Raw genomic sequence first — 22,689 nt, 5'->3', positions numbered from 1 at the left:
CTGTTGCTTGTTTTCAGTGTCATATCTAAGAATCTGTTGCCAAATCCAAGATCGTGAAGATTTATTTCTATGTTCTCTTCTAAGTGTTTTATGGTTTTAGCTCTTTGACTCAGCTTGAGTTAGTTTTCATATATGATGTGAGGTAGGGGTTCAAGTTCTTTTTTTTTCTTTTTTTTTTACAGTGGATATCTAGTTCCAGCACCACTGATTGAAAAGACTACTCTTCTCCCCATTTAATGGCTTTGCCACCCTAGTCAAAAAATCAATTACCCATAGATGTATGGGTTTATTTCTGGATGTTCAATTCTATTCCATTAATCTGTATGTCTATCCTTATGCCAGTACCACATTGTTTTGATTAATGTAATTGTGCAGTAAATTTTAAAATTGAGCTGGCGAGTCTTTTTTCAAGATTGTTTGGCAATTTGGGATCCCTTGCAATTCCATATGCATTTTAGAATCAGCATGACAGTTTCTGCAAAAAAAAGCATAGCTATCATTTTAATAGGATTGCACTGAATCTGTAAATCACTTTAGGGGAGTATTGCTATGGCATCTCTATGTACGTTTTAGAATCAGTTTATCAGTTCCTACCAAATTGCAAACCTCCATCAACGTGTACTAACCATGATCTTTCTCCTTAAAAAATTTCCTGTATTTCTTATAGAGGACATCCACAAACAAACTCACATATAAAACCACTGGAAAGATCAACGCTTCCTTCTACTTAGAAAATTTCCTTCTTCAAAGATCAAGCTGAAATTATAGTGAATTTACTAAACCTGGCTTTCCTTCAGCTTTTAAGAAAAAATAATTTATGTGAATTTATAAATTCATAAAAATAACAATCTTCCTATTCACAAGATTTGAAAACTTATCTTACATTGTTGGAAGAAATTTAAGAAGGCCAAAGAAATAGAAAGATATTCCATGCTCATGGATTAGAAGAATTAACATTGTTAAAATGTCCATTATTACCAAAAGCAATCTATTACATTCAGTGCAATCCTTATTGAAACCCCAATGGCATTTTTCACAGAAATAGAACAAAACAATCCTAAAATTTGTATGGAACCACAAAGGACCCCAAATAGCCAAAGCAATCCTAAGAAAAAACAACAAAGTTGGAGGTAGTACACTTTCTGATTTCTACAACAAAGCTACAATAATCTAAACAGTATGATACTGGAAGAAAAACAGACACACAGATCAATGGAACAGAACTGAGCGCCCAGGAAAAAACCCACACAGACATGAGCAACTTATCTATCACAAAGGAGCCAACAACATACAGTGAAGAAAGGAAAGTCTCTTCAATTAATGGTGTGGGAAAACTGGACAGCTATGTGCAAAAGAATAAAACTATATCACTCTCTTACACCACATACGAAAATTAACTCAAAATGGATTAAGGACTTTAATGTAAGACTTGAAACCATAAAACACATAAAATAAAACAGGTGCAAAGCTATGGACATTGGTCTTAGTGATGTTTTTGTGGATCTGGCTCCAATGGCAAGGGAAACAAGAACAAAAATAAACAAATGAGACTACATCAAACTAAAAAGCTTCTGTACAGCAAAGGAAATCAATAAAACAAAAAGGTAACCAACTGAATGGGAGAAGATATTTGTAAATGATATTCCAGATAAGGGATTAATATCCAAAATATATAAAGAACTCATACAACTCAACACCAAAAAAAACCAAACAACCCAATGCAAAAATGGGCATAGGATCTGAATAGACATTTTTTCCAAGGAAAACATAAAGGTCATCAAGCGCATGAAAAGTTGTTCAACAGCGCTGATCATCAGGGAAATGCAACTCAAAACCACAATGAGATACCACCTCACACCTGTTAGAATGGCTATTATAAAAAAGACAAGAAATAACAAGTGTTGGAAAGGAGATGGGAAAAAGGGACACCCTTGTACACTGTTGGGGGATTGTAATTGGTGCAACCACTATGAAAAACAGTAGGGAGGTTCCTCAAAAAATTAAGAATTATACCATATGATCCAGCAATTCCTCTTCTGGGTATCTGAAGAATATGAAAACACTAATTCGAAAAGATATATATATACCCGTGTTCACTGCAGCATTATTTACAATAGCCAAGATATGAAAGCAATCTAAGAGTCCATTGATGGATAAGATGTGATAGATATACATATACACACATATACACGATGGAATATGACTTGCCATAAAAAAAGATGAAATATTGCCTTTTGTGACAGCATGAATAAGTTTCGAGAGTACTATGCTAAGTGAAGTTAAGTCAGAAGGAAAAGGACAAACTGTATAATTGCACTCACATGTGGACTATAAAACAAAAAAAAGAAGCAAACAAAACAAAATAAAAATGAACTCACCGACACGGACAACAGAATGGTAGTTACCAGAGGGGGAGGGGATGGTGGACGGTGAAATAGGTAAAGAGGGTCAAATATATGGTGACAGATGGAAACCAAACTTTTGGTGGTGAGCATGCTTTCGTGTATACAGATATTGAATTACAATACTGTATACTTGAAACATATTATTAACCAATGTTGCCTAAAAACAAAAAAGACAGTAAAAACAGCCTACTAGGGTTAAATAAGCTAATGTTTGTGAACTGCTAGCATGCGGCTCAAAATCAGTCTTAAGCTATCATCATCATCATGTCTTATGATTTCTGTTGTTTACGTATTACTACTCCTATTACATGAAGCCCTAGAATAGGATGTATAAATCACGGCTCAAAATTAAAAGAAAAAAAAGAAATGGTCTTACCTGTATAGCAAAAGTACCAACTCCGCCTGAAGCACCCAAGATTAAAACACTGCAATGCAAAAGAAACTACAGTTAATGAAAATACTAAGGCAATACAACTGGATAAATAAACACGATGTTTTCAACATGCAACTGGCTCAAAGATAAACAATCCCCAAAGCAAATAAAGTCATTCAGCTTCCCAAGATCCTATTCCACAATGATTTTTATTTTAAATTCACCAAGAAGCTACAAATGCTTGAAGTTAGACATTCTATGAGCTCTTTTCCAAGAATACCAAACACCAAAAATACCAACATTTTTGTATTTTTTAAAGCAGAGCAGATGGTTGTTGGTTAACACCTGCCTTAGAATTTCTCTGGGCTACAATTACCATAGCTTTCCCTGCAAGACGGAGCTTTGGGATCCTTTTTAGTGCATTGCATTGATTCAGTTGCTCTCTAAGAAAAATCACATTCCTGACCACATTCCTGTCAAAGTGGAATAAATGTCTTTTGTTCAGACATGTCCCATCAAGCTCATCGACTTTCATAAATGGAAAGCAATCTTAGCTTCAATTTGGCTTCCTGTGGAAGCAGATGAATCTGTCCCATCAGCACAAACGGCCTTAGACTCCAGGTTTCTCCCACGTTTGATCACTGCAGGCCTCCTGCCACTCTAGACCAAGGGTGTGCAGCCAGGAGTTTACGAAGGAATGCGGTGGGGGGGAAGGAAGGAGGGTGTGAACCCTCTGAAATTGTGGACTAACAGGAAAATATGGTGTGATTAAATAACATAAAAAATATGTGCACTGGGGAGGAGAGGGATCCAAACCTACTATCCATTTCCCAAACAAACGTATGACCCAAAAGAGAATGATTAGTCAAGAATCACTGCTTTACACACTCTTATATTTTATTCCTGATTTAAAATAGAGCTCCAGCAAATGGCCTTGCTTGGACTGCATAGTTTCAGGTCCCCACAAAGTTGTTTGCATTGAACTGCATTTTGCTGTAATGCTACCAATCGAGGCTGGGGGACGTTATAATGACTATTTGACATTTGATACTACACCAACTAAGGTGATATTGTTGACAGAATTCTTCATGAGAATTCTCTTTATGAGTCCCTATAGAAAGACAAGTTTCTGAAGATTAAGGTGTGGGAGTAGCTGTGCTTCTATTTATCTGTCACTGCAAATTGTGCAACTGCTGGTTGTGGTGCCCTCTTTGACTTGGCTGCTAGAAAGTGCAGAGAATTTTGCCCCCTATCTCTCTAGCAAGTACACCAGATCTTGGAATATGCATTCTGTCTACAGTCTTAACCCTCGTTTCATTTTATTTTTTTCTCTCTTACCCAAATCACAGAAGTCTGGTTGTTACCCTGTAGATCTTAGAAGTTACTAGTATAATTTCTGAGCCAGCTGTTTCCACTGAACTTAATACCACTAAATGTAATTCCTTGTACAAGTGTTTCTTCTAGAAGAGTTACATTTAATTTCACAGAACTATAAATTGTGAATAGAAAAAACTTTAAAGATCAACTCCTCCCAAATCCTTCAACTCACACATTTAATAGCTTTACTACTTCCTCAAGAGAGTAGGGAAAGCATTAAAACTGCCTCATAGATACATCCAAAGAGTAATTCATCCATGGAATAGTTTACCCTCTTACTTTAGCTAGTTCTTATATAGTCAAACTCTCATTTCGGGTTTTCCCAATCTAACTTTATCTCAACTCTGACTCCACTCGCTATTTCCTGAATAGTCACCCTGGCCCCTTCACTTCTTACCCCCAAGTCCCACGCATACCGGCCCATTCCTCTGGCTCTCAAATACCTTCACTACCTGCTAAGGTTTCTCTTCCCTTGAAGGCTCAAGTCCCTGTTTTTGTGCACAATACCCTTGAGATAGCCCCAAACCTGATACCCATGCCACGTATCTGGCATTTGGCACATTGCTACCTTTCATTCATACGCTGTTTCCCAAGCTATTCTGTAGGGCTTCAAGGACAGAGACCTCAGATTACGCCCAGCACTGGGCATATTACCCTGAATTCAGCAGATACCTCATCAGTGTTTTTTGACTTTAAAAATCATCTAAGCCAGCATTATGTATATCCTACAGTTGAGGCAACAATTGCTATTACCCCAAACGAGGAAATTATCTGGTTATTTGAAAGATTACATTAAAGTTTTTACCAGTAAAGCGTAAAATTAATTTCTAATTCTGAGAGTGCTGGATTTAAGAGGATGCCAAATATAATGGCTGCTTAAGGATCTAACGGCTGGACACATCTCCGACCTCATTACTGGCAGTTCATCACTTCCCCATAACTCTTGATCCAAAGCAGCCTCCTTCCTCCGAATAAAGAAGCAAAACTCATTCCTTCAAATAAAGCAGCATTGCTTCTCAGCAATGCTTGGCAGAAGAGGGAGTGGTTCTGCACTAGCAGCGTCAGTTCCTCATGTTGCCACTTGATGGCGCCCCCAAGGGCAAAAACGCAAAGAGCAAGCCCAGCCAAAAGCTACATACCACCAGTCAGCTTGTAAAGAAGCCCTGGGGACACATCATTCTCTGGTCCTGCAAATTCCGTGTTTTGTGCAGGTTCAACCAGGCCCGGTACTTTTCTTCAAAGAAAGTTCCACAAAGGGACAGCAGGAAAAATAAATTTTCAAGCCAGCATTCAGTCGGTTGGTCCTCTACGGTTTGAAGTCCTGTGGTTGAACTAACTATACTTGTTGTACTCTTCAAAGCACTTTCAGTACAAAGGGAAAACACTGCTGCGCTTACCCCCAGCGGCCCTTCACTTATGTGCTATACAGTGGGAATACTTTCTACCCAGTTGCTTTTCAAATCTCACTGAAGTAGAAGCCAATTTGTTATAGTAAAGGAAGGTGTGCTGTATTGCTTATTTGTTTATACAGAGCAAAGATACTCTACTTGTAACAAGCACTATAATTCAAAATTGCCAAGATTTTTAATTGCATTCCTCTCTTACTTCCTAAGTCCACATATAGAGCTTTTTTTGAAGTCAGTGAGAATTGCATTGTGGAAGATATATAAAATATGGGGGGAAAGTATAATTATTACACTGCGTATGTATCCTTAAACCGTAAACTCTTAAGTTTATGTCATTTCTGCCCAATCTCTGAATTCTCCCTAAAATACCTTAAGGTACTAAAACAAAGTTGGCTTTCTTTTCTATGACTGAGTCACTTTTTATTTAGCATTTGGGAACCTAATGCCTCTACCACCTATTTTTCAATATTACAATCTTATGAGGCATCAATATCATAATTACCTTCCCCCCAAAATACAAAAGAAACATGTACCAAATTAGCAAGCGATCCAGAGTAGGGAATCATCTTTCAAATTTCTATATTCTGGCTTAGCCCCAGAAGTCTCTGAATGCCAGGGCTGGTGTGGACACCTGGGTTCTAGTCCCAACTCTCCCACCGAATGACTCTCTAGACCTCAAATTCATTACCTATGAAATGACGATCGTGGAGGTATACTGTAGGAGTCAATGAAAGAGAATTGGCATTTTCAGTCTAATTTAAGCTTACATTGAGTCTTGCCACCTTTCTAACACAGAAGTAAACGGCCTTCATTCTTCCCCCCAGACCACATACGGGGGGGGGGGGGGGACAGTCACAGTACAGATAGAGTGCCCTTTATTACGTCTTAATGGCTCAGAAACAAAGGTGATTTAGACATGGCTAAATCTTCCACCAGTGGAAACAACTGGTCTTTAAAAAATAAGGATGATGCTGAGTTTGATAAGTGGCCGGAAGAGAAGCTGGACTCCGAAGAGCTCTGAGCAGCCCCATGGCCGAGGGCCTAGTTACCTACCGTCACACCCCGGGAGGAGATGCAGCTGCCCCCCACCCCGCCCCTGCGCCCCCTCCGGGTAACCATGAGCCTTAAGGCTAAGACCCAGCCTCCCCCCCAACCCCCACCCGGTAGCCCTACAGACACCAAGCCCCGCACCACCCGCAGCAGCAGCAGCGGGCCCAGGGAGCAGCGGCCCGGCAGCCTTACATCACCGACACCTGCCAGGGGGGGCAAGAAGATCATTGCAGGGAAGGTTTTGGGAACAGTAAAATGGTTCAAGAAACGGATATGGTTTCTTCAACAGGAATGACACCAAGGAAGATGTATTTGTACACCAGACTGCCATAAAGAATAACCCCAGGAAGCGCCTTTGCAGTGTAGGAGATGGAGAGGCTGTGGAGGTTGATGTTGTGGAAGGAGAAAAGGGTGCGAGGCAGCAAATGGCACAGGCCCTGGTGGAGTTCTAGTGCAAGGAAGTAAACCATGACAGACACTATGAACGTTGCAAGAGTCCTCCACGCAATTACCAGCAGAGTTACCAGAATAGTGACAGTGGGGGAAAGAATGAGGGATCGGAGTGCGCTCCAGAAGGCGAGGCCCAACCGCGGGGGCCCTACCGCAGGCCATGGTTCCCACCTGACTACACGCGGAGACCCTATGGACGTGGACCACCGTATTCCAACCCTGCTGTGCAAGAAGGGGTGGAGGGTGCTGACAACCAGATGCAGGAGAACAAGGTAGACCGGTGAGACAGAATACCCGGCGTGCCAAAAAAGTGTACAAACATGACTTGTGTTCATCTTTTGTTATCGGTATATATTATTACAATTTTAATACAGTTTTTTCCTTTCTTAAAATGTAAGTACTTTTTTTGGCACCCTCTGTATATATCGGGGCTATAGATCATGATTCTGCAGGGGCCCTCCGCACCAAAGACATCCTAGAGAGAATGGCAATGAAGGAGATAAGGAAAATCAAGGACATGAGACGCGAGGTCAGCAGCCACCTCAACATTGGTACAACCGTAACTTCAACTACCAATGCAGACACCCAGAAAACCCTAAACCACAAGATGGCAGAGACAAAAGCAGCGAACCATCAGCTGAGAATTTATCCGCTCCCGAAGCTGAGCAGAGTGGGACTGAGCAAATGCCGGCTTACCATCTCTACCATCACCTGGTGTAGTCACCCAACAAGAAGAAATGAATATGAAATTCCAGCAATAAGAAATGAACAAAAGATTGGAGCTAAAGACCTTAAGTGCTTGCTTTCTGCTCATTTACCAGATACTGGAACTATCTGCATTATCTATGCAGCATGGGGTTTTTATTATTTTTACCTAAAGATGTCTCTTTCTGGTAATGACAAATGTGTTTTTTAATTGAAAAAGACTGTTTTTTTCTCAATACACCTTTAAAGGCTTTTAAATTGTTTCACATCTGGTCAAGCTGAGATTTTTAAGAACTTCATTTTTAATTTGTAATAAAAGTTTACAACTTGATTTTTTTCAAAAAAGTCAACAAGCTGCAAGCACCTATTAATAAAGGTCTTAAATTTAAAAAAAAATGATGCTGAAAATGTATAATCTCAATTTTCAGTTTCACACACAACTTTTAAATCGTTGAGGGAAATGGATGAAAGATAGCAAAGTGTATCACAATATACTAAGTTTACTCCCTAAAGCGAGTGAGAAACTTAATCTGAGTAAGTGTAATACAGCTACAAATCAACCAAACATGACCGAGACAGCGTGGATCTGTGTGTCCCCTTCTTTTAAGCCTCAGTAATTCATGCAGACATTCCCCAATTTACAGAAGAGTTCATGTGTGAATTAGTTGTTTAAAACTTCTAAACACATTTTCCCATGAAAACAAAGCTATTTATACGACTTGGCAAGGTGCCCAGGGTAGCTGTTTAAAAAGGTTTAGTTAATCCATAAAGGACGAAGAACCTCCTACACAGTGTAGCAATGGTTCTGTGGGAAATGTATTCAGAATTTCAACCCCGGTACTGGGAACACATCTCCCCAAATAGGGATAGGCAGTGAGACCCATCCCAAGTCACTGGTTCCTTCAATCTGATCTAGAACAGAGGGAAGGAAGAAAGAGAGAAAGATCACTTATTATGGTAATAGGATGGATGGGAGAGCAGTTGTGTGGTCAGAGAAGGATTTACCATGGAGCTGACACGTTTCAGGACATGCCACCTCAAAATATGGCACCTTGGCATATTGAATATTTTAAGCTGAAGGAGTTTGAGAAATGGCATGTGCAGGACACTCTGACCTTCTCCCCTGAAGCTAGTCATAAAAAATCCTCACGTGAGAGGTGTCCTCCCTATGAGGAAGCGTCCTTACCTCCAAGATGGAAGGTCACAGAGAGGAAGTAGAACAAGGAGGCCTTGTTTCCCCAGTTTACTTACACTTAGCTCATACCCTTTGTCCTATCACATTTTTTCACAACTCTGCACTCTTCATCAAACGTAACATACAAACACACAGGTTTACTTCTTCAGGTTTTCATTTCCTATGAAGGTTCCTATGTCACATAAAACTTATAAGAAATCACTGTATCCTTTTCTCTTCTTGTCATTTGTTACAGGGGCACCAGCCAAGAATTTTGAAGAGTGGAGGAGCCACTCTTTGAAAGCCTACAGAGCCAATAAAGCTTAAGCTTCGAGCCCCTCCCTTATACAAGGCCCTGATAGGGGCCCCAGCAATATATTTGGGTGGACATGTCTTTGTAAAATTTTAAAAGTAGAATATGCTATGAAGGGTAGCAGGCTATGCCACCCAAAAATATATCACTTTGGCATAAAGATTATTTTGAGCTGAAGGTAACTGAAAAAAAGTAGATATAAGAAAGCTCTCTGCATTCCCCCAATTTCCCTAAAAGCAGGATGTAAATTTACCTCTTCCTCTCTCTACTAGGAAGGACAGAGGTTAATTTAATCCCTGGAGATAACTTTAGACCACCCTTATTAACAGAGAAGACACCAACTTAAATCTGCATAACAAATTCTTGCTTTTCTTGGTAACCTCTCCACAACTGGCCTTCCCCAAGAGTTTTTCTCTTTTGTGTTGTTAGCTGAAGCTGGTATTTTAGTCTGAATTCTAAACTACTTCTTTAAGTTACTCATTTTCCCCCAGGTACCTCTCATGTATACATAAGGTACACACGTTAATAAACGTCCATTTGTTTTTCTCTTGTTAATGTCTTTTATTACAAAGGTCTCAGCAGAGAACTCAGAAGGGTAGCGGGAAAATTATTTTTCCTACCTTACTAACCACAAGCAGTTAAAATTGCTGTCTCTTTCCACTCCTACACTCCATTACACCTCCCCTCTTGTCAGGTGACACTAGATTTGGCTGAAAGAAAGTAGATTTAAAAATACATTTGCTTTGGGTTTAGTGGGAAATACTGATGTGGTTCATAGTAATTTCTGAATAGAGTTCAATTATTACAGGCTGTCCTGGTTTAAAAATGTTGACGAGGTTCAGAACAGGCCTCCCCAGGATGTGCCACATTAGCATGAGGATTGAGCTGAAGGCGATCGAGAGCCTATGGGCTCACGAGAAATGTTTACCTCTCCTTTAAAGGATTTAAATTAGGGAATTCGCTCAAAATGAGTTAGCACCAGAAATAACTTTTATGACCTATATGTAGGGCAGGGCAAACTTCTAATTACTGAACATTTGCTATTCTTATCATCCTGTGAATGACCTTGCTTCACTCTGAAGCCCCAGGTGCCATACCTCATCCCTTAGTTCAGAATGTCATACGAGGTCTGACAATTAAGTTTGCGACCTCATCCTAGAAGAAGTACCCCATTGCTGAATATCGAAGTACTCCCCTTGGGAAGCTATGCACTGATGCCAGCGCCTAGTCTACCCTTCAAAGCAATTTTGGAACTCTTTCTGGAATGGCCAGCAGAGCTGCCGTCATATTACCCTTGATGTCCTGAATGTCATAAAATGTCTTCCTTTCAATATTTCCTTTATCTTCGGGTGAAGAAAGAAGTCATTGGGGGCCAGATCTGGTGAGTAGGGAGGGTGTTCCAATACAGTTATTTGTTTACTGGCTAAAACGTCCCTCACAGATAGTGCTGTGTGAGCTGGTGCGTTGTTGTGATGCAAGAGCCATGAATTGTTGGTGAAAAGTGCAGGTCGTTTTCATTAAACTTTTTCATGCAGCCTTTTCAGCACTTCTACATAGTAAACTTGGCTAACTGGCTGTCCACCTGGTACAAATTCATAATGAATATTCCCTCTGATATCAAAAAAGGTCAGCAACATCGTTGCAACAAGTTCATGAACTTAATTGTCAGGCTTCATATATACCTCATTTTCCCTTTCTGTCTCTGAACCTCTCATGTATGTGGGGTTCTCATATGTATAATAATTAAATTTGGTTATTTTCTCATGTTAATGTTTCACGGCAATTTGATGATGAGATCAGCTAGAAGAACCTACAAGGGTAGAGGAAAGTTTCTTCCTCCCCCACAAAGCCTTCCAGGAATATTCCGACTCCCCACCAATATATTGCTGGGGTCCCTCTCAGGGCCTTGTATAAGTGAGGGGCCTGAAGCTTAAGCTTCATTGCAGGGGAGGAAAAATATCTTTTTCTGCTACTCTGAAGTTCTTGGCTGTGGCCCCTGTAACAAATGACAACACAATAAGGCATCTTGAAATTTTATTATAATAAGATTGAGCATCATAGTAACTGGTATTGGATTCTGAGAGTACTGAAGAAGAAACACGGTTAAACAAGGTTTGAGACGTATAGAACCTGAAGTGAGTCTGTAGAAAATTCTTCCAGTTAAAAGACATGTAGAAACTTACAACACATACTGATAAAGTCAATTTGTATTTCAGGACCCACAAAATGGATGCCGCCCCAGTCACACAGCCCACATCACAAATCTAAACCTAAGTCAGCCTGCACTTATGGGAAATGCCTCACTGTCGAGGAAACTTAACACCAATCACAATCCTCCAACTTGGCTTTGGCCAGCTTACCTTACCCAAGAAAGCAGGACCCGCTAACCTTGTAAGGAAATCCCCAACCTCCTGGCCAATCATGCCCTGTTTCCATGTTGCCTCTTCTAACACTGTACAGCTCCCTCAGGAAAAGAGTTCCACGGCTGGTGAGGGACCGTACGCCCCAAACGCAGGGATTGTTTTCCCTTGAATACAGGACATCTAATTGGTTACTAAACTGTGTTATTTTGGTTACCTGACACCACTATAGGGAAGACATCGATAACAAACTAAATAATGAGGGTTGTCAATTAAAATGCAAAGGTATTTTATTTTAGGCTCATTCACTGCATTAGAAAACTTCAAATGCCTCGCAATCTTACAGCTTATATAAGTAAAGAAACTTCTAAGACATTTTTCCCAAATTTGACAACAATCCTAAATTTTACATGACATTAATAATAATGAGCTGTACGGGGGGGAACGGGAAGGAGCAGGGTTTGGTAACAATTATCAGGTTTTGGCTTAACGTGAATCACAGTTAACTGACATCGGAAATACAGAGGAAGAGTCAGGGTGGTAGTCAGTAAGTCTTGTTTTGCACAAACTGAATTTCACATACAAAGTGTATACGTAACTGGAACTCAGTAGAGAGGTTTGGGGTTAGAATCATAAATCTGCAAGTTACCAAAACCTAAATAGAAGCTGGCAGCAGAGAAGATAACCCTGGGAAGCAGAGAGGAATGATGGCCTCTGAAAAGAGCAACAGCTAAAGGGCTATAGGAAGAAGAGGAGCCTTTAAAAATGACAAGAACTGGTCAAAAAGGCAAGAAGAAAACTAAAGGGGTCTGGTGTCCCCGAAACCATAGAAAAAGTGAGTATTGAGGAAGTGGTCAGTGGTGTCTGATACTTCAGGGAGGTCAAATTATAAGAACTGAAAAGTGTAGGGTTGGCAACTTAGTCAGCTATGACCCGGGTGAGGACAGCTGCACTTGAACGGCAAGGCGGGAGGCTCATTACAGGGCACTGAAGAGTAAGTGACTTCTCCAGTCCACAAGACAGTTATCCTAGTCACCTAGCAAACTAAGTGGTGAGACACAATTTGCCAGGAAAGAGCTTTCTACTAATTCCTTTAACTGTACCTCCAGGAGCTCCTGGAAAAATCGGTGCAGGAGTGAAGACCACACTCATACGCATCACAGCAGCCAGGCCCAGCCCTCCACCCTCTCCTCTTCCCCACCTGGCAATTTCTTCAAGCAAGTTAAACTACAGGGGCTTCTTTCTCCTTCCCCATACAACCTAGTCAAGCGCAAATGAAAACCAAAGGCCACAGGAGTGGTGGGATTGAGAGGAGAAACAGGTGGGCGGTGGGGGAAGGACAGGCAGGTGATGGTGGCTGAAAGAAGGAAGCTGTTGTAATAACCACTATAAGCACAACGGGGGGCGGGGCTAAATCCAAGGTTTTTCAATTTGAGCTTAATTCTATAAACAGAATCAGACACCAAATTTACCCTTACGTGACAAAATATTACTGTCAGAAAGCCTAATCTCATAAGATTAACGATGAAGCATTCCTAAATTCACTGCACTGAGTTTCAAATATACTCAATTTAAAAGTGAAATTTATTTTGTGGAGGAGGAATGGTTCAACTTCTAACACTTTCTATTATTTCTGTGTAACAGAATAAAGTACAACTTTCCCCAGCAAGAGATGAATTTTAGGCAGAACACAAAACATTCAAAGTGGACCACGATACTACTAATAAAGCAGACCAGACTGTTGTAAAAATATCTGGTGTAACCACTTTTTAAAAAATTTCTATTCATCTTGAGAGCCCTAAGTTATCTACATGTTCCTACTGAATAAATTATGAAGAAACTGTGGATGGGCAGGTAAGATTAGAATCATTTCATCTCACTTTTTCTAGTAGTGATACCAAAGTATGGGCAAAAATGACATATTATATGACATCAATACTAAATTATCCCCTTGGTTCGCAGATGCTTAGTTGTTGCAGAAATATAAAATTATATAACAAAAAAGGAAAAGGTAAACACTATTGAAACTTTACAAAGCTTTGTCTTAATTTCAAAAAGCTGTTTGTCATTAAAAAATCCTATAAATTCTTCCAAGGTACAGATAGATGTTTTTGTCATTTTTTGTTAATTAACTGATTAGAAAAACGTACTGTTAGTCCTTGATAACAAACACTGATCTGCTTTGTAAAGACTAAAGAATACCTTAATGCCAATAGCTAACAGAAAACGAATAATTATTGCTTAGAGAAGCCAAAATATGCTCCACCAATCACATTAAACAGTCAAATTGAAAACAAGCCACTTTGGATACTGGAAGCGCTGAGGTTATATAAAATAAAATCCTACTATAATAGTCATTTCTTCATGTAAAAGTATTTTTACAGTACATTTCTTAAAAATGTATTTTAAGGTACATCTCTCATGGGATCCTCACAAATAAGGAGTTGGAGAGGGAGGCGATTATCACCACCCCTGTGCGGTAATTTCAGTAAACTGACACTTCCTAGAGCAGCAGAGGCCCAAACTCTCACTGCTACTTGGAACAAGGCATCCTATAGTCACCAGGTACATGGGAATGAGCCAGAAGTCTCTGAAGTGAACCAGTGAGGCTCTTTACAATGGATTTTACTCCAGTTTGGTTAACGTGTGGCTAACTCAATGAGCAGACCCAACTCAACATAACATATAATCACCTTATAAGGTATAAAACTTTCAATTTCTCAAAGCTCTCCTAACAACCTACACTATACAAAGAGACCATAAGAGCATGCATGTAGTCACCTGATTAGTTAGTAGCAGAGTGGACAACAGAAACAGGGATCTACTCTCCCAGTTCCAAGCCCTCATTGCTTAAACATAAGATAACACAGTACCAAAGAATTACCCAAAAAGTCAACAATAAAATGGGGGCACACATCTGTGTAGCTCAGAAGAGACAGCTAGATCTGTTTCTAAATTGTTTTCTTCAGGGTACTAAAAAAAAAGTATGCCTGGAGAACCGTGAACTGGCAAAACGAACGACAGCTCTCTAACCACAGTGAACATGTAGTCATGCAGGCATAGAAAGTCCAATGTTTTTAAGGAAAAACGAAACAACAAAGCATCAATGTCAATGTAGAGTGTACAATAATAATAAAGGTCTAAAAATCCTGAATAAGATTTTTGCAAGGTTATTAACTAAAACAAACCATTAGAAAAATCTATGTGGTCAAACTAATAAATTAAATTGTTTAAATTAAAAACAGTGTTTGACCAAAATGGCAACCTCAAGAAAGACAAGCCCCAAAGTTCAAAAAATAAACAGAGCTGACCTTTAGAATACATGTTTGCCTTGAAATCTACGCGAAAGGGTAGCGCCTCATTAGATGACTAGCCTTCATATTGCTTTCAGAAATACAGCTATTAAGCTTTCATTAAATTCAATGCACTGAAAGTCAACACATTAACTGTAAAGTGCAATGTTTCATTACAGCAGGAGAATGGTATGACCCAGACTTTAGTTATTTTTACCTGCACAATCCTTAGCAATCAAAAAAACTAAGTTATTTTAATTTATTAAAATTTGACCTATAGCTCTCTCCTCCATCACAATCATGAAATGGTTCTTAGTACCTAGTTTTCTCATCAAAAAATAAAATCATAAGTTTTCCGTATGATGACAATTTATAATCTCATCGCTAATAATGGTGGTCTCCATTTACTGAGCACCCCCCACGTGCCACAGCCTGTGCCCCGAGCTTTACTTGTATCTCATTTAACCCTTAAAACAAAACTCACAGAAGTGACTGAGAAAGCAGCAGAACCCAGGTATGAATGCAAGAGCATCTAAGACATTTCTACTCAGTGTTGTTTCCAACTCAAATGAGCATACATTCAAGGCCTTGAAGCACCAGAACTGACCGAAACGATACCACGCATTGAGCCTAAGAGAACTCAAGAATATTCTGCAGTGTTTTGCAGTTCCTTAATGTCTGGTTTTCATAGAAATCTGCAAGTATGAGAGCAACTCCTAGGAGAGGTCGGGAAAAAACACATGCACCTTGACATCATTCTTTAGAAACTGGATGGGGCGATTCCTAACCTTTTTAGGCATCTGATAAAAGCGATGGATCTTCTTCCCAGAGATTTACTATAAAATTTTGCCTTCTTTTAGAAGGTTCACACTTCCAAAGTCCATCTACACATTTCAGTTTTTAAATTCCTATTTGATTGGACTAAGAATCAACAGAATGAGGTTAAGAAAGTGTAAACTGACATAAACAGAGTTCTCTGGAAATGTTTAAATATTACTACAATTCTGCTCATGTAAATGATCCTGGTTTTAATGTTTCTGAAAAATCTACAGCAAAGACCTTACGAAGGAAAGAAGGGAGCTTTAGGTGCCACCACTGATGCTTACCGTTTTCCTGTGCAATTTTTGTCATTCAGGCCGCCAACCTTGTTGATGGCAGACCAGGCTGTGAGAGCCACATATGGCAAAGAGGCAGCTTGGGTATGAGTGAGTGATTTGGGCTTGTGAGAGACCTAGATTTGAAGACAATAGTCAGAAGTAAGCAATGACTGGCAAACCTAGGAACACAATTAAGTGCATTCACCTTTATAGGAATCCAACTATTTTCATAGATAAGTCTGTAACATTATGCCAAGTTCAGTATTTCTTATATACCCTACTTGAAGATTATCCCTACGGAATACTCTCCAAATGACTCAACCTGTTCCTGGGGCCAGAGGTTCATGACGTTTTATAGGCCACATTATCAGACATAGCTGCTAATTCTTCATAAAAAGATCACATTCAGTAATCCCATTAGTCCTGACTATACCCAGAAATAAATCCAAATAAACCTTGAGCTCTTATAAACGCATTCTAATTTGTTTTTGAAGTCAGCTGTTTCCTTTACTCCCATTCACTGGAAGGTAATCTTTCCAGACTTTCTCTAATCTCAGTAATACCCCTCCTTCCCTTCCTGCCCTCCCTCCATAGCCAATTTCCTCAATGTTAACCCCTTTCTCTCTATTCAAATTGTCAGGCCTCCTGACTGTATTTGATTAGACTCCTGTTTTTAAAGTTATTTGAAACAGCCTGATACTTCCAAGCTTCTGTTTATAATTAATCGGTACGCTCTATTTGGTAAATTTGGTTTCCACTATTTACACTGTGTAAAACCAAGAAACACAGCAGGGTTTCCAGATCTCACTCCAAATTCCTGCTTCACGAGACAAAGATGCTACTTTGGCAGGCACTGTTATTAAATGACATCAAATACTTTTCTAATCTCAAAAATTCCTATTCTCTATCTTACCTCTTTCAAAACTACCCATTAAACATGAATCCAATCTTAAAAACAACCAATCATTTCAGAGATATTTGTCAGTCTTCGTTCATATTTTATAATGGCATTTCAGTACAGAACTGGTAAGTTACCTCATTCCCACTGACTACAACAAACTCTGAGAGAGTTCCTTGTTTCCAGGGAGGAACTGCAGCCCAGACCTGAAACACACAACTTCATTAGAAACAGATCTTTTTTAACCAAAGCTAAACATGAAGGCATTCCCCAATACATACCCCACCCTATAAAAAAGGACAAGTCAGCAATACGCCAAGCAAAAGAGTTATTTTCACATGCTATAAATATATTACTTAGTATGATTCTGGATTTATCAAGTCAAGCAACACTGGAAGCAGAAGCCAGTAAATCCTGCTCTATTTACACTACATACTTAAAGTACCAGTCTCTGAGGCTTGAATCCTGGCTCTACCACTTATTAGCTGTGGGACCTCTTTATAGCTTCCTCATCTATAAACTGGGTCTAATGGACTTACTTCATAGGGATTAAATGAGTTATTTTATGAAAAGCAACCAGAACAGTGTTAGCTATTATTATGAGTTCACTTTCATTTCTTGATATGGAAATTCAAACTGACAAGTGACAGGTAATTATACCAAACTTTAGCTATTTTAAAACCATCTAGCCCATACAGTAGAAATTGTCATTTAAAGACTCTTTCAAGAAAAAAAAAATTACAGTCCTAATCATACATATTTTAGAAGAGTGCAATTCTTAAGCACTAGATTTAGGAAGCTTGAGTACAGTCAAGCTATTGAACAGACCCAAGAACAACAGAACCAAGAAAAGGAGGGTTCCAGCCAAAGCTCAGTATATTTGTTGGAAAGAAGAAAAAAGGTCAACAATATGGAATATACTTCCAAAAGCAGCAGAATGAAATTTGCATATTTCGAAAAGGAACAGCAGCGTTTCATAACTCACCTCATCTCCGGGCTTAAAGTACCTCACATCAAGTCCACATTCCATCACCACACCAGAGACATCCCGACCCAGAGTCAGGGGAAATTCTTCTCCTTTGGTTTTAATGTGTAAAGGATCACGTTTCATATTTAAAGCCGCAGCTCCATAACCACCTATAAAATACAATACATCTCTTTCTTCCTCCAAAGGAATGGAACGATAGAAAAACTACTCCAGGGTCAAAGGTGACAGGCCAAGTACAAATCTACATCCTAAAGATGCACATTATAAAGTAATACACCTTATAATTTTCTTACCATCACACAGGAAAGTAAAGAAACAATGAACACTGTTCCTTTCAAAGACAATCACTTAGAAAATTATAATTACTTGTTAAACTAAAGCTACTGTTGCTCCAAGTGTTAATTTCCAATTTTGAAACTGTCTTCAGACCTTTCAGTATTTTCTGTCTTAGGAAAAAAGTTTTACTTTGTTCTTTAAAGACAGTGTCTTTATTAATTTACTCATTGATAAACTTTTTAAACAACGAAGTCATTTGTTGCCCAGTCTGGTGAAGAAGACAAATGTTAAAGCTGTTTGGAGTTAATAAATAAGGCCTGGAGATAGCATTTCACACTGACACTGTCTGTAAGTAATGGTCGCCACCTCCCCAAAAAATGTTTCTAGACCATCTTTAGATTAAGTGCATAGATTCCCCAGTGGGAAAAAAAAACAACACCATTTGGCTACATCTGTTTTGATATATTAAGTCAGGTTGATTGCTTTATTATACATACCCTTTTATTTTTAAGAATATTTACTTAAATATCAGCTAAGTGAAGCTGAAAACATTCTTCCCACAATTGTTTTTTGGCTCAAATAAACTGGCTACTCTGTCTACAATAATCCCAAGTAGTTTATTAGTTTCAACATGTAAAATGGCTTTTCTAAGACACAAAAGTATCTGTAATTGTCTCTTCTGCTTGACATCTGTCCGAAGAGAACACTTCTGCTATGTGAAGTTCTGCAAGCTAAACACCATGCCTACCTTTCCAGTATCACGTACAATTTATACTCCGGAATCACTAAACCACTCTGTAAGTCTCCCCTTTCCCCACACCCACTTTCAGGGCCAGTACAATATTAAAGCTTAAGGATGAGGAGAAACTAGCAAAGGAGCCCGAGGAGGCTTGGCCAGTAAGGAGGTGTCCAGAAAGCCAAGTAGAGAGGTTCATTTAAAGAAGTGGAAAGCTGCTGACAGGGAAGATAGTTTTTCAAATAAGGTCAAAAGCTGCCAATAGGCTTTAAACAAACAAAAACACCCACAAATGCAAGACTGGATCCCAAAACAGAGGTCTTGGGTGACTTTGACAGGATCAGTTGCTGTAGAAGAATGATAAAGAATGGGAAGATATTGAAGACTGTGAGAACATTCAACTCTGTCAAATAGTCTTGCTATAAAGGGGAAGAGAGACACGGAGCGGTGGCTGGAGGTGAACGACTGAGATGGAAGACTACTGCGGAGTGTTTCTTTTTTCCTCTTTAAGAAAGAAGAAATAACACCAAGCCTGTACGCTAATGGCAGTGATCCAGTAGAGAGGAAAACAATGAAGATGCAGAAGAGAATTGCTGAAACAACGCTCCTGAGTAGGTGAGAGGGGATGGAATCTAGAACAGTGGAGGAGTGACCTGAGATGGGAACAAAGACAGTTAATCCGTCTGAGAACAGGGAAGGTAGGAGACAGGGAGAGATGCTGGCAGGTGGGTAGCTTGCACAAGTTGTTTTTCTAATAAAAAAAATCAAGAGACAATGGAGAAAGTGAAAGTTGGGATAGTCCCACGAAAATCTAAGCTGTTGGCCATCATGCCAATATTACACATCTGCCATCTGGCTAGTTAGGGGTGCGCTCTATCAGGGGAAAAAGTCATGTTTTACTTATCCTATCTTACATTTCTTTGCCACCACTAAAACAAGTAAACATTATTCACTGAAATTCTTATATGGTTTGAGCAACAGAAGTGGACAATTAGCCATGTCACGTTTTAGCTGCTGTTTCAGAGCTACAAGAAGGCTTCAGTCCTCTCTGAGGTGCAGAGCCTGCAGGGCAAGATTGTTTCAAGTTTTCTTGGTCACGCTGATGTGCTAATGCACCAATTGAGTAGCCGTGGCTCACTGGTACTAGATAAACTAGCCCCAAATCCAGAATGCAGCTGGTAGTAACTGGTAGTAGCACCTAGGAGCTTCATCCCATTGTTAGAGGCAGCCAGTTTGACTGATTCAGAGTTGGAGCGATTTGGAAATCATAAATTTGCCATCAGTTTCAAAGACTTTAATCCCATCTAAAGAAATCAAACTGTTGGTATAACAATGTTGGCTATATATATTTTAATTAATTTCTTTAGCCATTTATATGATTTATGGTTTTATGTCCAACAATAATGGCCATCTCCACGAAAACAGCCTACTTTCATCTTTCAAAATAAAGAGATAATGTCCTTTCTTTCTTGTCAAGGGAAATATCTGCTTCCTACAGTTTACAATCTTCTACTCATTATTTTTTTCCCTCAAGCTACTATTTCAGGTATCGTATGCAACAACAATCACACATTCTCCAAAAAGAATCCATGATAAGGAAATAAAGAGGATAACTTACAAACAATATTACCCAGTCAAGTCATGAAAAACTAAGATGTCTCAAGAAATAACAACAAACAAACGAAACTAAGTTGTCTCAAGAATACACATACTATATATAAAAGTAAAATGTGTTACAATTTTATTATTAAACAGCTGCAAAGAAAGTCCAGATCCAGCCATTCTACTGAAATTAAAATGTACACAATACAAATTATAGCAGCATTTAAAGAAAAGTTAACAGATCTAAATGAAGACAAAATGTAAAACTATTCATGGATAAAATATCACTAATTTTAGTTTGCAATCTTAAGTTATAATGAAAATGTAAAATGACATAAAATAATGACTGCATGACAACTACATATATGAAGTACTGAAACAGGTAGTAGTTGACAGAACATAGGATGTACCTGCAAAGAGTTTATCCTCAAAAGAGATGAAAAAACACACTGATCACTGGGTATAAACCAACTACTTAAAGACGAACTTATCCTGTAAAATCTAAATTATCTTCATGCCCAATGTAAATGGAATAAAACAACATGCCCGACTAGTAGTAGCAATTATTACTTCATAGCAAAAAATAAAAAATATATATATAAATACAGTGAGTCCTCACTTAATATGGTGGATACATTCTACAACTTTAAGTGTAATGATGTATGGAGTATAATAAAACCAATTGCAACTATAGTCTACTTGATATAAACAAGTTAGGTTCCTTGTGCATCTCATCAACCAGTGTTGAATGAAACAATGGTATTTGAGGACAAGCAGATATGTTGATTTCATGAGGCATTCAGAGTAAATCATTTCAATTTTTTCTTAATAGAGCTTTCTAGCTACATACGTTTTAAGAGTTCCAAGTCATTCCCCTAACCCCTCCCCCACAAAAAATGTGTAATAGTTATTCCTTGCATCGTCTAGATCAGCACTGTCCAAAAGAAATATAATGCAAGCCATGTATGTAATTTAAAATTTTCTAGTAGCCATTAAAAAAGTAAAAGGAAACAAGTGAAATTAATTTTAATATTTTATTGAACATATCCAAAACACTATCAGATCACTATGCAATCATTATAAAATGGAGACATTTTACATTTTTTCTCAGTCATTGATATCCAGTGTGTATTTCACACTAACTGTACATCTCAATTCAAACCAGCCGCATTTCAATTGTTCAACAGCCACCTGTGGCTAGTGGCTACTGTATGGGACAGCTGGTGGCTACTAGATATATTCACGATATTAAAAACAGCAGCATTAAAAAATGGAGTCAAAAGACCTAAGGACAGTGAAACTCGACTTTATTTCCCTAATCCAGTCGTTCTCCAAGATTTATGTCCTCAAGATCTTTTTGAGGCGTCTCAGAAGTCCTTTCTTTCCCAACTACCTACGTGAGGCTGGCTTTTCTCCACTTCAAATAACACATTGTGACTAAATACAGAAATACATATGAAGTTCCCTCTATCTTATTAAACCAAAAGCAAACAGATGTAGAAGTGTAAATAATGCTGCTTTTAGCACTAATTTTTTTGTTGTTGCTTACTTTGGAAAAGTTATTTTTCACTGTAAGCATTTTAAAGGTAGATCCTATGCTCCATTAAATACTACCTGTTTCAATTCCTCACATACATAGTTGTCTTTGAGTCATTATTTTTATGTCGTATTATATTTTTATCCTGATTTAATTTTGTAATGTTAACACAAAAGGAGTTTACCATATTTTTAAATGAATTAAGTGTTTTTAAATGTCTGTTCTAATTTCTAATAAGGTAGATATTCATAGCTATAACTCACATAAACAAAAGCCTAATAGTTATTAAGAATGTAAAGAGATCTTAATACAAAAAAATTTGAGAATTGCTATTCTAATTTATCACACAGCTCCTGGAAACAAAGAGGAAAAAATTAAAAGAAGTCAAAGTATCAACACTTTCATATTTTTCTATAAATACCACAAAATGATTCAATCATTAATCTTAATTTTGTAATTACACATGTATATGAGCAAAGAAACTTAATTCATCACACATAGTTCAAATAAAACAATTGTTACTGAGGCAATCTGATGAGAACTGAAGGTCTACACATAAGGCCTTCAAAACACACACGCATGATTAAATTAAAATGCATATGGCAGTTTACTTAGAACACAGAGGTTAACTGGCCAATCATCCCAGAAG

General features: G+C 38.5%; 1 protein-coding gene and 1 pseudogene across 4 annotated transcripts in view; one reads left to right on the top strand and one right to left on the bottom strand.

Moving 5' to 3' along the window:
- RTN4IP1 (reticulon 4 interacting protein 1) overlaps window positions 1-22,689 on the bottom strand; it is a 97,011-nt gene that overhangs the window by 72,843 nt on the left and 1,479 nt on the right. For all 3 annotated transcript variants that reach the window (XM_081044523.1, XM_081044525.1, XM_081044524.1), the window contains exons 2-5: window positions 17,887-18,038; window positions 17,039-17,107; window positions 16,013-16,137; window positions 2,782-2,830 (exon numbers count right to left, since the gene is read on the bottom strand). In XM_081044523.1, coding sequence (XP_080900649.1) covers window positions 2,782-2,830; window positions 16,013-16,137; window positions 17,039-17,107; window positions 17,887-18,038 — 395 coding nt within the window. The remainder of the gene's footprint in view (window positions 1-2,781; window positions 2,831-16,012; window positions 16,138-17,038; window positions 17,108-17,886; window positions 18,039-22,689) is intronic.
- Window positions 6,634-7,781, top strand: LOC308490835 (Y-box-binding protein 1-like; annotated as a pseudogene). Its single transcript has 2 exons — window positions 6,634-7,373; window positions 7,514-7,781. The product of its transcript is annotated as a Y-box-binding protein 1-like (transcript).

This window comes from Rhinolophus hipposideros (assembly GCF_964194185.1).
Source record: "Rhinolophus hipposideros genome assembly, chromosome: 3".
In the NCBI taxonomy this organism is placed as follows: Eukaryota; Metazoa; Chordata; class Mammalia; order Chiroptera; family Rhinolophidae; genus Rhinolophus; species Rhinolophus hipposideros.
This window is presented reverse-complemented; position numbering and strand designations above follow the sequence as displayed.